General features: G+C 32.4%; 1 protein-coding gene across 3 annotated transcripts; it reads left to right on the top strand.

The window, feature by feature from the left end:
- Window positions 1-6,090: 6,090 nt before the first annotated feature.
- On the top strand, window positions 6,091-16,190 carry LOC109806548 (small RNA degrading nuclease 1). Of its 3 annotated transcripts, XR_014429546.1 has the most exons (13): window positions 6,092-6,323; window positions 7,330-7,512; window positions 7,592-7,675; window positions 8,404-8,472; window positions 8,557-8,697; window positions 8,838-8,954; window positions 9,033-9,102; window positions 9,240-9,344; window positions 9,646-9,782; window positions 9,879-9,986; window positions 10,162-10,266; window positions 10,591-11,025; window positions 11,437-16,190. XR_014429546.1 is itself a non-coding variant. In XM_083063371.1 (12 exons), exons 1-12 carry the CDS (start codon window positions 6,291-6,293, stop codon window positions 10,954-10,956), a joined length of 1,518 nt encoding a protein of 505 aa, XP_082919497.1. In that variant the 5' UTR covers window positions 6,092-6,290; the 3' UTR covers window positions 10,957-11,351. The 3 variants fall into 3 exon arrangements, 2 of the variants coding, with proteins under 2 accessions (XP_082919498.1, XP_082919497.1); XM_083063371.1 differs by lacking the exon at window positions 11,437-16,190 and having other exon boundaries at window positions 10,591-11,351; XM_083063372.1 differs by lacking the exons at window positions 7,592-7,675; window positions 11,437-16,190 and having other exon boundaries at window positions 6,091-6,323; window positions 10,591-11,351.
- Window positions 16,191-16,454: the final 264 nt, after the last annotated feature.

The raw sequence follows: 16,454 nt of genomic DNA on the forward strand, positions 1-16,454 counted from the left end.
AACTAAAAGTAAATGTTGGACTAAAATAATTATATGCCAATTGATTCATGCACTCTGTGTTCAACAAATTGTATATATCTAACATAAAACAAATACGCATCTTAAAAAAACACCTACGTATAGCAAAACTATTTGCGATACTTTTACCTTGTAAATTGTAATGTAACACACCTATTAGCTTAATTCGAAAATTTTTATAAAAAAAAACCACACAAATAAGATATATGTCTATTATGTTTGTTCAAATTATCTAATGTCGTCAAATCACAAATAAAAAATATACTTTTAACTGTTTAATACAAATGTTTCAAGAAATTTTAATGAAATATTTTCATCCTATAAATCTAATGAAAATTTAAAAAATTGATTTTTTTAAAATAATCATAACAATAATTTTTTAAAATATAAAATTATAATACATAATTTTTTTATAATGTAAGTGTTGTACAATAGGGATATAATTTCTATCATACAAGACTTGAATGGACATGCATGGTATATATTATGCACGCAATATCATCTAATCATAACAAAGTTTAAGTAGGACTTCCTTGAAAATGGTGGGTGGTCCTTTTTTTAATGATCTAGGATTTAGGGATCTAGAATGGTTCTGATACCATCCTAAAATAGTGAATTTGAATCTAACTCAATCCTATAAAATTGGTTTGTAAGATAAGGGTTACTTTTTTACTTATATATTATTTAATTGTCTAATCTCTAATCAATGTGAGACTTGAATTTTTCCTAATAATAACTAAGTGGGAGATAAACAATGTGTGTGGTTATTGCCATCAAAAATCCAACCGAACTAGTTGATTGAATAAGTTTGATTAGAAATTAGTTTTTATTGGTTTAATTGGTTTTTAAAACTGTTTGGTAGAGAAAGAAATAAGGTTACTAGGTATACAACTTCACCAACTCTTTTTCAAGTTTAGGATTGGATTAATGAAACACAAAATAAGTTTATATGACCATATGTCAACCAATTCTAGTTCAAGGGTTCTTTCTAAAGAATTGATGATCTCCCATACTAGATTCAACTCTTTTCTCCTCGTGTTATGGTATCTAGTTTGACTTCTAAAGGTAGTCTCTCATCCTTTCTTAGTTTTATATAACCTTTATAGTAGATGATTTCACCTCTTCAAGTCTTAACACATGATTTTCTCTAGGTTCTAACTAGTTCAAGGCATTACATGTTTCTGTTGGGCACTTTGATAATTATCTTAGAATCTAAGAATGTCATATATATCATCTCAATACCATCTTCCTATCTTGATCTAACTCTAAACTAAAACTAACAATTGGGATTCAACCTTTTTGCCTTTACTAAAATCTTATCTGCCAAGCTCTTGGTTCTCTTTAACATATTTAATTTATGATGTTCTAAAGGTCACTCACATGTCAACTAAGGTTCAAAACTAGTGCTAACGATTCATCTCTCTAATCCTCAAGGTAGATGCATTAAGAATTTTCCTACTCAAAGTTTCAAAATCATAATCCTTAAGAAACTCTAACACTCTATCATATTTTTTAAAAAAATTATCAAAAGGTATCTAAGATCTTTGCACCCACCAATACTTCCAACTTATACTTCTAAAATCATTTCTTCTAATCAACTAGTTCATCTTACCTCGACAAGGGATACTTACTTATCAGGTTCACTAGTCTACCTAGCAGTAACTCATACGTACTTAATTTCATACTCTTCTACCTTCCTTAATTATCAACATAAGTAGTTTCCAAAAGTAGCCCACAAGGCCTAGTAATTATTTTCTACGAGTTCCTCTATTTCTTCCTTAAGTCACCCAAACACATAGGCATCACAAACACCACAAGGTTTGCTAGGATTAGGAAAACTACAACATGCATGATATTCAACTTACACTAAGCTTTTTGTAATGATTCATACACTTAACCTCTCCCTCAAGGAATAATTCTAATCCACTTATAAAAACTCTATCTTTACTCAAAATGATACTAGACACGTCTTCAAGGAAAACCTTAGGACTTCTCTTACTAAAGGGAAGTCACTTAGCTCACTTATATTCTCAATTCTTAAAAAAAGAGGATCATGTACACTTGAATATTTCAATCAAAGAAATTTTAACTTGGTTAACAATTATAACTCCACACTCTTATTTTCATCAAAGATAATATTTTATCAAGATAGACTAATAGGACATGGTTGATAGAAAACCAATCTATACCAATATTGTGTTTAGTTAACTAAGAGAAAACAAATCAAATCAACTAGAAACTTCTTTTTTTAGAAATTACAATAAGATACTTTAAATAGATGCTAAAAGTAGTTATGGACGTGGGAGTCTCCACAACCAAATCCAACTTCAAACAAGACACAAACATATTTAGCTTTTTAACATAGGCAAGAGAAATGAAGGAATGGATTGTACCAAAATCAAACAATACAACAAAAGGTCACTCAACTATGAAACATATACCTTGTATCAGATTTTTAGATTGAGTAACTTCAACACCACTAAGAGTAAATAGTCTTCCAATAGCCTTCAAACGCTTAGATTAAGAACTAGCTTTAGCACGTCATGGCCATGGCGCCTACAGACATTACGTACTAATATGACCCCTTCCACGACAATTGAAACAAGTAGTCTCCTTGTTAGGACAATCCGTGTGCTTGTGCCTAGTACGACCACACCTCTTGCACCTACTGAAAGGTGTAGAAACAGATACCCCACTAGAAGCTCCACTCACAACAAAAGATACAAAAGACTTACTTCCACTTCCTCTAGCTTGATTCCCTTGGAACTTAGTGGGTGTATAGTATGGATTACTCCTACTCGAACCTCCAAATCTACCTCCTCTAATCGGACCCACACTTTTGTAGTGTGTAGCATGTGCCTGATTATCATGATCATATACCTTACACTTGTTCTCTAATGTTGGATAATGATAAATCTCTTGGTAGTTGATCATCACCTTCACCTCAAGATGAAGGCCATTTACAAACTTGATGCACTTCACTGTTTCACCACCCTCACCATGGTAGTGAGAACAATAATAAACCAACTCATCAAACTTATCAACATACTTAGCCACCATACCCTCTTCTTGCTTCAACTCTAGAAACTCTACCTCTTTCAGGCTTTACACATAATCAAGGAAGTACTTCACCAAGAAAACCCTTTTGAATTTATCTCAGTTAACAAGTGTGCTTTCATCCATCATCCTTTGAAGAACACCTTCCCACCAAAAATATGCATCAACAATCAACATAAATGTAGCTAGATTCACCTTCTGATTAGTAAGACACTCCATAACCTTAAAGATCTTCTCTGTATTAGTCAATTGGATCATCACACTTTTTGGATCATATCCTCCCTTAAAAAAGGCTGGATGTTTACGCTAAAATTTCTCCAACAAGCTAAGAGCAACTCCAACTTTATTGGTCCCTATAACTAATTCTCTAACGCTTGAAGAACATCGATGATAGCACAATCATTATTACCAACCATAACACTATTACACAACAACAAACAAGTTAACTATTGACACAATATATCACATCAATCATCATCATAGTACACACGAAATACATAGTTAAGACACATAACACTCACATCTAGTTTGAATCAACCAGGATCTGATATCACAAAATGTGACACCCTTTACCCCACATACCATAATACTTGAAATAAATAAAACTAAATCAAAAAGTTTATCATAATAAAAATTTATCGTGTTCAATATAGAAAGTATATCATATTTTAACAAAACAAAAAACAAACTAATATTCACATGAAATCTAATACAGTAAAATAACCATTGTTCAAAACATAACTAAAGAAACACTAATTCTAACCAAGCCCCAATGTCACTTCCTATTAGAACATAACTAAAGACAACTATCAATGTCTTGTGCAGACACCCCTTCCCTCTTAGATTAAACATTCGACGCATTTACGAAATCGATCAAGAAGGTCAAATGAGCAAAAAACTAAGTTATAGGAAGACAATAATGTATCTCACACAGGTACATGGTTAATTTCATCAATCAAACTAATCTTGTAAATCTTTGATTGCTCATGGGTCCTTATGAGAACCTTAAAGGAACCCATTTTTGGTGTTTGTATGAGGAATTGAGAGAAACATGTGAATATATGTAATTAATAGCTTAATGGATTGTTTTAGATTTTTAATCTACGATTCTATCGATTGGATGGCTAACTTTTATGAATTTTGGTAGTGAGAGGAGACACGAGTTCGAAATAATTGAAGTTGCTTCTGTTGGAATCCGTCATGGGTGTGAATGGTCAATCATGGACATGACTAGTGAGTCATGACCGTGACATGCCTTGATCTTGACTCTCATTTTTAAATTCCCTGAGCCAGTCACAAGCATGATTGACATCGCAGTTGTGACCGGTGAGTCATGGCTCACCCTGTTGCTTTTTCTTCTTCTCATTTTCCTTATCTTTTCTCCCTTTTATCACCTTTATTGCTTATGAGTTATATTTATGAGTTTGAAATATAATTTATTGCGCTAATGGATGCATATAATTATGATATGATGAATGAATATTGTAAATGGAATGTGATTGATAAATCGTTGAGTGTGTGTAATGCATTATGATATGTTAGAGAGTCAGTTGTGACATGTATCATATGCACATAAATTGACAAATCATTATATATGTATTGAGCATATCTTGTGATTGATACCACAAGCATTCAAATCAAGAATTCGTGTCTATTACATTCCATATCGCATTTAATTGTTTATTGTTGTTGAGAGTATTTGTATGATGTGTTAAGAATGAATTATGAATTAATTATATTGTGACCATGTGGAATGTGTGTCTATTTGTAAAGTGATTATTTTATAGGTGCTATGTTGTGTGTGTGATTATCTGTCTTTTATCGTATGTCATGAGCTACAGTGAGAAGTTTTTCACTCCCATTGTTTCCATATCTTTGTTATTATGTATATTATTGTAGGCAATGCTCATCAAGATATTGATAGTGTCGATGATTAGGCTTAAGCATTGTATTGAGAATGCTCTGATAATATATGTGACATCAGAACTTAGATTAAGATTACTTTTTATGTTATGTTTATAATATGTTTCATGTTGAGATTTGAATTTTTGTGATTTGTAATTTTGTTTTAAGAGATTATTATGTGACTCTCTTTATCTTATATTGAATTTTATATTTGGTTAATCATACATGAATTAAGTTTTATTTTTATATCCATTATTTTCTTAAATATATGTTATACATATTTGCTGAATAGAGGATGTTACAATGACTATTAACAAAAGTCAAGTCAATTTTTAAAGCATGTTGGAGTATATTTTTCAAACCCATTTTTTTTCATGGTCAACTATATGTAACAATTTCAAGAGTTACATCAAACAATGAATCAAAAAATGTAATTATTGATAATAAAAATAAAAATAAAAATATATTATAATATTATTTACAAAGAAATTTTCAATAATTTATAATAAATTAGTGCATATTTATTTTTTAATATTACTTTTAACTTATTCTTAATATTATTATACTTTATATTCATTATTGTCATAAATTTTATCTATATAATCAATTAAATATCAAATCATCAAACTTATTAAAATAAATGGTGCATCGCACCTGTTACTTACTAGTTAATAACTTAAAAAACATAAGTATAAAAGTATAAAATATATGATTAATGTTAAAATTTGTTATAATTAATAGAATAATATTAAAATATATCATAAATATTTTATAATTAGAATTATTTTATATTTTATATATTAAAATTTATAATAAAAATTCTTCTATTTGAATCAATATTTATTCAATTTATAATAAATATTATCCTAATATTAAATTTAGTATATATTAAAATCAAATATTTGTATTTAAAAAAACTGTTACAGATTTTATATTTTATTTACTATGTTTTATAATAGTTTTAGATTTTAAAGATTTTATTTTCAGATTTTAGATGTTATTTATAATTTTATAATAGTTTTATTTTATTAGATTTTATTTAACCGAATTACAGATTTCTGAAGTTAAAAAGTAGAAAACAATACGTTGCCGTTTTCTATCGTTTAGAATTAGGGTTGCCTATGCATGCACAACGGATATAACTCTAGTGATGCTCCGACGGCCAATTTTCAGGATTTTGTCCAGAATCGTGCGATTCATCAACAAGTCGCAATTTTCCGATTCCATAAGCGATTCATGCGATTCGTATCGCTTGCTCCGTGAACCGCATCGTATCGGAGGATACGAATCGTGTATCGTACAATACTAATATGGAGGGCAAGATAGAGACTGCAGACAAAAAGGTAACATCCGAAGCTTGTTTTTTTTTGAAGTGTTGTTCTCAGCGAGCTCAATATTTTATAATATAGGGAAGTATAAGCTTCAAAAACGCACGTTTGTTAGTTCTCTGGTTGATTCCAACGCCTTTGAAAAACACTTCAACTTATACTGCTTTTGTTTTTAGTTTCTTTAGATGTTTAATGTTTTGAATCAGTAGAATGTTTTCCAATAAGGGCTTTTCTAATTTTTGGACTGTCAATCAATATGTTTAGCTACGAACCCTTGATATTTTTGATGAAGAGTGAGTTGAGTTATAGATAATTGAAAAGAAAAAACAATTATTTGAATATTTTAGGTGGGGAATTTTAGATTCATTATTCACATAAGTACACATTAGTTGTGTTTATTTTGTTCTTTTTAACAACTATGCTTGCTGGTTTAAGTGGCAAGTAGTTAAGTAAGGTCTTTGATTCAAATGTTTTGATGGAGAAAATAGGCACTTTGGAGAGCTATGTCTGTGAGTGGGTTCATCTGAGTCCTTGAATTGACTTGGATGAGTAGAGGCCCAAAGTGACTTCAAGATACTAGGTTTCCTACAGTGTGACAAATGATAATGGGGGTTTAATAATTGTGTTGTGCACTCTTAGTTTAGCTACAAAGCAGCTCACGAAGATTTGCTGTGTGTTTACTCTTAGTTTTAGTTATTTGTTTCTTGTCATAGTTTCAATAGCGATGAGGAAAAGTCAGTCATCATTGGACTAATGCCTATGCTCTAGTATTTATATTGGTGAAAGACTACATTTGCTATGAAATTCCTGAATCCGTAAATAGAGAAATAGGGATTAGTTTTAGATTCATGTCATCACATGTTTGCACAAATTCCTTATAACTTTGTTGTTTCCACGTGATGATGATCAAACTAGTGACATCATCAATAGTCATATAGATAAATTATGATCTCATGAGTGTTAGTTTTTTTTCCCCTTTCCTTCTGTTCCAGCAAGATAACTAGTGCTTCCATGTGGATAGGTACTGGTTGATATTGTAAAATTGGCACAAAAAAGAGGCCTGAAGGGTAAACTGGGAGGCTGGAAAGAATTCTTGAACAGTTATGACAAAAAGTTTGGGGCAAGTATGAGTGATCCATCAAAGAGATCCCATGAGATATTGGCTGCATTTCTGAATACATTTTCAAAGGAGGAAGATTTGAAGGTAAACAACTTTTCAGTTCCTAGTATCATACATACACACACAAAAGATGGAGTTTCATCTATTTCTCCTCTGTGCTCAGTTTTTTGATAACATCATGCGACATCATTCAAATCAATACACATTGGAGAAACTGAAAGACAAATCTCATGATTCTCCTGAGCAGGTGTGTTATAACTGTGATTGTTTTGCTAAAAATCGATTTAAGATTTGTGGTTAAATCTTCTTTCATGGATTATACAAGTACTTGTATTAATAACTAATAATGTTGTTTCACTTGACATAACATATTTGTTTAAAGCAATTGAGTTATGACTCAAACATTAATAAGCATTATATTCTACATTTTGTAACTTGTCTATTGAAAACAGAATTCCCTTCCCGTGAAAGTCATACTCACAGCATGTGTTTTGGGCTTTCTACCAAGTACCAACTTTATTGTCATATCCTTAAGTGATTCAACATTTTTATTCAATTTTATATGGTAATTAACTATTTCAATTGTTTTTTACATGTACGTTATGCCATATTTCCTAAATGACTATTTACATAGTTATGAACTTTTAATTTTTTGAGTTCTTGTTTTCCTGGTTTATATTATCTAAATCATCATGCCAATTTTAAATTGGCTTGCAAGTTGAATATGTCTTCTTATTTGAATCAAATCTGAATGTAGAACTAGATCCTAAAATTGAAGAGACTGCAATTGATAATGGCATAATGCATAATCTCTGTGATTCAGCTAAGACATGTATTCTGATATTACTTTTTACTATTAATTATTGCTTTCCTTCTTGCTGGGTTTTGTGATTGATAATGGAATGAACATGATTTTCACATCAACTAGTAAATAATTTTACTATTTTTTTTAACCGTCTGATGTTGGCAACACAGAGGCTGGTCCAACTAACTCTGCAGCATCCATTATATCCATTGGATTATTCATTTTCATCCATTGATGAGGTTTGTTGCCACCTTCTGTACTTGAATTTATTGATAGTTATACCGATTCATCATTTATGTTACTTATTTGGTGTGGATTTGAAGGAGTGGATAGTTATAAACCTTAAAAACAAATCTAAGGTGATGAAGTCTACTGCAATGGTTGCTGTTGACTGTGAAATGGTTCTCTGTGAGGATGGGACTGAAGCGTTAGTTAAAGTCTGTGTGGTAGACCATAATTTAGAGGTAATTTGTGCACAATCTTCCTTGTTACACCCCCCCTCCTTAAATAAATAAACAAGTAGGTTGCATGTAATTTTGTTTCTAATCACTCTCCTTTTTTGAGGTTATAGATATATAGATAGATAATTTCTGATACTTTTCAGGTCAAACTAAATCAACTTGTAAAACCCGACAAGGAAATTGCAGACTACAGAACAGAAATCACTGGTATCTCTTCTCAAGATCTAGAGGCAGTGACTTGCTCCTTGGCTGATATACAGGTATCTTGTGGTTTCCTTTGTCGTTTTTCTATATCATCATTTCAAGTGCATAATGAAAGATGTGTTGTGCTTCTATAGAAATCCATGAAGAAATTGTTACCAAAAGGAACCATATTAGTGGGACACAGTTTGCATAGTGATTTACGTGGTAAGTTTGATATACACTTCAAGTTTATTTTGGTCTCCTTAAATCTACTGTTAGTTTTCGAGTATATGGAAGAGACTACTTTTGTTGAATTATTTTTTGAGGTTCCATTTTATTTACTAATTTCAGTTGTTTTGCAGTGCTGAAGCTTGATTATGTTAGAGTGGTTGACACTGCATATATCTTCCAATCATTGGATGGATCTATTCACAGGAGACCTTCTTTGAATAGATTATGTCAGGCAAGTATCAAATACTTTAATGCAAAAATATTAAGGTTCTCCATTGCTTGCCTTTTTAAGTTATGAAAACATTACTATTAGAAATTACCACTTAATCATTTCTGTAGAGGAATCATATTTTTAATATAAAGTCTTTTTCATGTGCACTTGTGCTTTTGTCTATATTTTAAGTTCCAAATATTTCACCATAAAATTAACAAATTTCAATTTGTCAAAGAAAGTTATGGAAGGATAAAAGAAGGAAAACTGAATGGCAAATACTGAGCTTTGATTTATACTTTATCACCAATTGTTGTGACAGGCAGTGTTGGGCCATGAAGTTCGGGAAAAGGGTGCTCCACATAATTGTCTAGATGATGCACGTGCAGCTATGAATCTTGTTCTTGCGAGGATCAAACATGGAGTCGATAGGGAATTTCCAATTCCATTGATTGAAGAGCATGTAAGCTGACATACACATATGCAGTACTACATTATAGTTTGTACTCATGGTGGTTGGTAACTAAAGGTCAATACTATTACTGTTATCTCATTTTAGGTTTCAGAAAGTGAAATGGCAAAGCTTCTTCTTCACAAGATACCAAACACTGTAGACAATGAAACACTGCATAAAATTGTTCTCGGAGACTTCAAAATAGAAGTGAAGGTAATGTGTCCTATGAGTATCTCAATGTTTTGATGAAAGGATTGTTGGTTTTATTGAAATAGTATGAATGTCGTTGATTTGAGGACATTTAGGTTTGTCTTATTAACTCTTGTTTGCAGTCTGCCACTTGGTTATATTTCATGTTAGTTCTAACGCATTGTAAAATCTGCTGCAGCCTTCCAGGAAAGGTCAAGGAGAATATTATACTGCCTTGGCTGTTTTTAGAAACCAGCAAGAGGCAGATGATGCCTATGAAAATGTCCAAGGAAGCAAATTAAAGGTATGATATACCAATTTCAAACGAGGCTACTTGATATCACTAAAATTGCTTGTTGATTAGCAGAACTAATGAAATGCACAAATACTTGAACCCATTTGTTCCACTATAAATGTTTTAAAGCCAGACCAGACATGTATTTGATTCTCATGTCAAAATCTGATGAACTCTTTTCCTCTAACGCTTGTTCAAAACGAGGATTGTTTTCTTGACAACTTATGTTGATAAACTGATATTGCAGTTGTATATCACTGAAGCATATTTATTTGCTATAGAATTGCTGATCCATCCATCTAATACCTACTGATGTATATTACTTTATGTTAGGATACAAATGGACTTCCACAAAAACGTGTAACATTTAGGCTGAGTTCAGGCATGACTGTCAATATATTTGTTCGGAAAATGGCTACCAATGAACCCAATGACCGTACTCCATCTAAGAGGGCTTTACAAATGGATGAGGCAGTTGATGCTTCCAAGAAAGCAAAGATGGATCCAAAAATTGAAGAGGATGCCCTGACAAGCTTTGGCAAGGGTGACACTGAGGCCCATTTGAATGAGATTGAAGAACTGAATCAAAGATTGAAGCAAAGTGAGATGGAGATTGAATCATTGAGGAAACAGTTGACACAAAAGGATTTTGAAATTACCATGTTGCATAAATTGGTATCCTCCTTAAAAAAGCGATAGTAACAAAGTATAGCCCTGACATGGTTGGTGGATTGTCTGGTCAAATGAATTCGAGGGTGTGGTCCTCGGGTGAGTCCTTATAAAGTTATGGTAATTTCTTAAAATCCACTTGGGGTAACCCTGGACTTTTGATACATCTTTTATAGTTGTGATGTTAACTACTGATGTTCCAAAACTTGCGTGTTTCCATTCCAAATTTGGAATTAAAATTTTGCCTCAGAATGAGTAAGTGGACTGAAGAATGCATGTTGTCCACAATGAACGTTTTACCTTGGTATCATTAGTCATTGCTGCAGTTAAATTTTTTATTGGTAGTTTGGCATGTGCAACAATGTTATTTGTTTGAACTATTTCTTTTAATATTAAGATCGTAGTAGTAACTTTTGATTTGCGCATCTTTTAGCTGTAGATGTTATAAATTGGGTTTTGTATTTTTTTAGATGATGTTAACTCTTGCTTTTCAAAAATTATGCTTTGAAGGTGTTGGGGGTACTTGGAAATTTCATCTGATTGTAAAAGATGTGTTAGACGCATTTAAAGTGTGCAATTCACCACAAAATCTCACGGTGACGAGATATTCAGTAGATTTTGACAAGAGAAATGGTAACAGCACACTTTTAACAAATATAAGCATGTAATAACATCAACTATTTATTTATTTATTATTAACAGGAAAGGTTTGTAATTTTAATATTTTTTTTCCAGAAATGAATCACTCACCTTTAAAGTGTAAAATCCTAAGATTTTACCTTTTCAAATTTATCTATATAATAATTCATATATAGAAAGGAAAACGAGACAATATAGGAACTATAATCCAAATATATGGTTATGCTCCAGCTGGTTCTTCTTTTGGAAAGACTTGTCTAAAGCGAATTTCAAAAGTACTTATAAACAGATTAACTTGTCAAAAATTTGAAACTAGAAGAAATAAGTAAATAGACAAAAATAAATACAAAATACATAGAAAATCAACAAATAGTTAAATACGTAGAGGATCATAAATGTGAACAAAGGGAAACATAATGTAAATAGGCAACATTGCAATGTTTCATGTTCAATCATATATTTTTCACCATGTATAGCAATTTTGTTAACATTTATAATAATTGCTTTCAAAATTATTATAATAGTTAATTTTTTACAATACCTTTGTATAGTCATCAAACTCTTATAAGATGTAAAGCTTAGGTGTGTGTATGAATGTTCCAAGAATCCTCTCTTGGTTCTTGTTCTTCTTCTTTCTTCCATGGTAACGCATGGACAAGGCCTTGCCTTACTATTTCATCTCCTTTGATTGTCCACAAGCCGTCATTAGCCCAGGTTTTATCTTTCTTTTTTTTTGGATGATGTTCTGGTTCTTTTTTCGTTTTTGTGGCCTTGCTAGAAGGGTGATGTTCTTGCAATCAACATCCCTGAGGAGGCCAACCAAGAAGGTTTGGCTAGATGTAAATTTCATCTTCATGGTAGAAATCTTCTTAACAAGGGTTAAACATTGATCGAAGTTGCAGATCTTCATGTAAAATTGTCCAAGATTTGGGCTAAGATTGTTGGTTGGAAACTCATCTTTTAGTAGAGGTTTCTTAGAGTTTGAATTTCAAAGAAATGTTGATCTTCAAGTTTTTCTTGTGGTAGGTTTTTTGAATTTGGATCCTGGGATTCTATGGCAATCTATATGGAAGCAAGACTTTAATCCCCGACTACATAGAAACTCTCATGTTTAGGCTTGGCTGAGGATCTTTGATCTTCCTTAAGAATATTGGAGTCCAAGAATTATATTCTCCATTGACTCTAGTGTGAGGATTTTGATTTCTTTAAATAAAGCCATTTTGGAGCATACATACAATCATCTTGCAAGAGTTTTGGTGGAGGTGAATCTTGAAGAAAGCCTTTTTGACCAACTTCTTGTTGAGAGGGAAGACTATGCTTTCTTTGTTTCTTTATTCTTTGAAAAACTTCCTAATTTTTTCACTTCATGCCATAATATTGGTCACATAGTTTCCAATTATAGAATGTTTCAATCAGATGGAGAGGTTTGTAGCAATCTTAGAAACTTTTCTGAAGTTGTTATAGCTCCAAGAGAGGTTCTTGGAAAAGTTGGTTCAAAATCTCATGCTGGGGAGCCTAGTTAGAAATCTAAGTCGATGCAGACCCTGTTGGTGAAAATGTGGTTGTTGATAAAGACAAGCTTGGGGTACTTGATGCAACAATTGATACGGGTGCTATTAGTGGGTTTATTGTTTCAGCTATTCGGCCAATTTTGATTTCTGGTTCAAATATGAGTGCAAGGGTACATGCTGACTTGTAGTTAGCTTATGTTCCTGTTGCTGATATTGCTCTAGACCATTCTAGTGTGGATCAACCTTCTTATGTTGTAGTTGTTCCAACTTTGATTGCTAGTTCCAAACCTGTTGTTGATGCAGTTTGGCCTGATTTTGCTGTTGGTCCTCAACATTCTAGGGTTGCCTTGGAGCGTGATTGATATCAACCTCCTATTAGGAAGGTGTATAACAGGAGAAATAGGCAGGGAGTAGGGAATTAAATTGTAACAAAATAATTGAATGTATTAGCTAGAGAGTTATGTGGTGTATAAAAGGGGGAATAAGGGTCTCTATGGAGATTTTTTGGGGATCATTGATCGGAGGAGAGTTCAAGTCTCTCAAATACCTAAAAACAGTTAGTTGAAATAAAATTCATAATTCATTATTTTTCCTTCTATCAACTATTATCAAAGCTTTAATCATGGAGTAGTGGGTATCATATTTTAGCAGACTTATGGCATTGACAAAAATGAAAACCAGAATTGACAGTTTAGAGAAAGCAATTGTGAGTTTGAATCGAAACCAAGAAAGCATTGATGAATGTTTCACACAGGAAAAATGTCGTTAAGAGTAATGAGATGAAAGATTGAAGAAGATGGAAGGCATGATCAAACGATTGGTTTCAAGATTGGGTGAGAATACGAGTGGCAGAATTACAATACAGAATCAAGATTCTAGAGCAGTAGCAGGAGACAAAAGGTGGAAATTAAAAATCCTAATCTTTGAAAGTGATGACACATATGGATGGATAAGCAAGGTGGAACACTATTTTTGATTAAAAGGAGTGATAGAATTCAAAAAGATGCAAACAGGATAGTGGTTTTAGTAGTAGACGTTTTTGGTTAGTTCTAGTGGGAGACTTGCAATGGGAATCCATCATGGGAAGGGTTCAAGATAGGCCTAATTAAGAGATTTTAACCAATAATGATGCGAAGTCCTTTTGAATTTTTTTCTTTCCTTGAAACAAACTCAATCAGTTAATAAGTTTATCAAGCAATTTGAGAAATATGTAGGGGCAATGATAGGATTAGAGGAGACATATTTGATGGATGTATTTTTGAATGGGTTGAAGGAGGAATTCAATGCCAAGATGGAATTATATGAGCCAAGAACCCTATCATAAATAATGAGTAAGGCTAGGAAAATTGAGGAGAAAAATGTTACCATGACAAGGATAGGAGGTTATTTAAGGAGAATTCAGTAGGACCTTACAAGGGGTTTTGTCATATCAAGCACAATAGAGAGTGGAATTTCACTGTGACTAAGCTGTTGGAGATAGGCAATAGGGGACCCTAAGCATCTTCAAACATTAGTAACAACATGGACACCATGACAACAAGGGAGATTCCAAGATTTTAAAGATTGACAAATGCAAAGGTGAAAGAAAAAGTGAGGAAAGAGAAATGTTTTAGATGTGATGAAAAGTTTGGCCACCATATATGCAAGAATAAACAGTTCAATGTAATGGTGCTAGGAAAATTGGAGAAAAATGATGAGGAAAAATGGGATAAGAACTAGAGAGGGAAGAAAACACTAAAGCCCAAATATCTATGCACAATATAGTTAGCTTAACAACTAGGAGATCCCTCAAGATATGGGGGCGAATTAGAGTCTCTAGAGTAGTGGTATTGGTGGATTGTGGGGTTACGCATAGCTTCATCTCCAAGGAATTGGTAGAAAAGATGGGACCATTAGCCAAAGATACTTCTCCTTATGTAGTGGAGGTGGGAGATGGTCACAAAATTAAAAGTAATGGAGTATGTGAAGGAATCAAACTTGAAGTACAAGATTTTACCATTATACGAGATTTTTTCTTGTTTGGATTGGGGGAAGTAGATGTAGTCTTGGGACTAGAATGGCTTGTAGGATTAGGAGATTTTACGGCAAACTTTGATAAATTGACCTTCACAATCAAGGTAGGTGAGAAGAAACAAACATTGAAAGGAGAACCTGAATTAACTAAGTCTATTACTTTAATGAAAATCATTTAGGGGGCATTACAAGATCAAGGTCAAGTATTTGTGATAGGTTGTCATATGATAGAAGAAGCTTAATGTTAAAGTACAATGATTCCAGTTAGGGTATAGAATGTAATGGATGGATTTGAAGGAGTTTTACGAGAATTAGAAGACTTACCCCCTAATAAAAGACAAGATCGTACTATTATGTTGAAACTAAGAGCTATTACTCTGAGTATTCAGCTCTACAAGTATCCCCACTATCAAAAATTAGAAATTGAGAAACTGGTAAGAGAGATGTTATCAATTGGAATCATAAGGCCCAATATTAGCCCATATTCTAGCCTTGTAATATTGGTGAAGAAAAAAGAAGGAAGCTAGAGACTTTGTGTGGATTATAAAGCCCTAAATAAAATTACCATTCCCAATAAATTTTTTATTCCCATTATAGATGAGTTATTAGACGAGTTGGAAGGGGCTAAAGTCTTTTCTAATTTGGATTTAAGGTCTACTTATCATCAAATTCGGATAAGGGAAGAAGATATAAAGAAGACAACTTTCAAAATCCATGAGGGTCAGTGTGAATTTTCGGTGATGTAGAGTATGAGGAAGGAGAGTAGGTATATCTCAATTTGCAACCTTATAAGATGAAGTCATTAGCTAAACAACCAAATGAGAAACTTCGACCGCGTTTCTATGGCCCATTTAAAATCATTCAAAGGATAATTGTCACCTAAGATTGTTAGTCTCAATAAACAATGACATGTAATGAACATGAGACAAACTATGTGCTTCGTCTGATTTACATCGTCTTACAGATGATCTGCATCTTACATTTCATCTAATGATCATTTTCAAAGATATATTTTAGGACATCTTCTCTTGTAAAGTTTTGTTTGTTAGCATTAAAACTATAAAGCTTGAGGGACTCAATATCATTTTTTGACTTAACAAATATTTCTAAATTTGTATGTGTGTGTGTGTGAGGGTTCTTATGGTTTTAGTTGTTATTCCTTACACATATATTATTGCATGAATATTCAAGAATTGTTTGCATGATAATTCTAGGTTAGATTATATTTATGTTTTTTGTTACTTAGTTGTCGAATTGTAGTAAGTGTAGGACTTGGCAAGTTGTTATATATAACACTAATTTCATGTTGATTTTTTGGCAAGCGTACCAAGTTTGTTTGTAATATATTTTGAAGTACGGGTTCTC

The sequence above is a fragment of the Cajanus cajan genome, chromosome 9, assembly GCF_000230855.2.
Source record: "Cajanus cajan strain Asha chromosome 9, NIPB_CcT2T_4, whole genome shotgun sequence".
In the NCBI taxonomy this organism is placed as follows: Eukaryota; Viridiplantae; Streptophyta; class Magnoliopsida; order Fabales; family Fabaceae; genus Cajanus; species Cajanus cajan.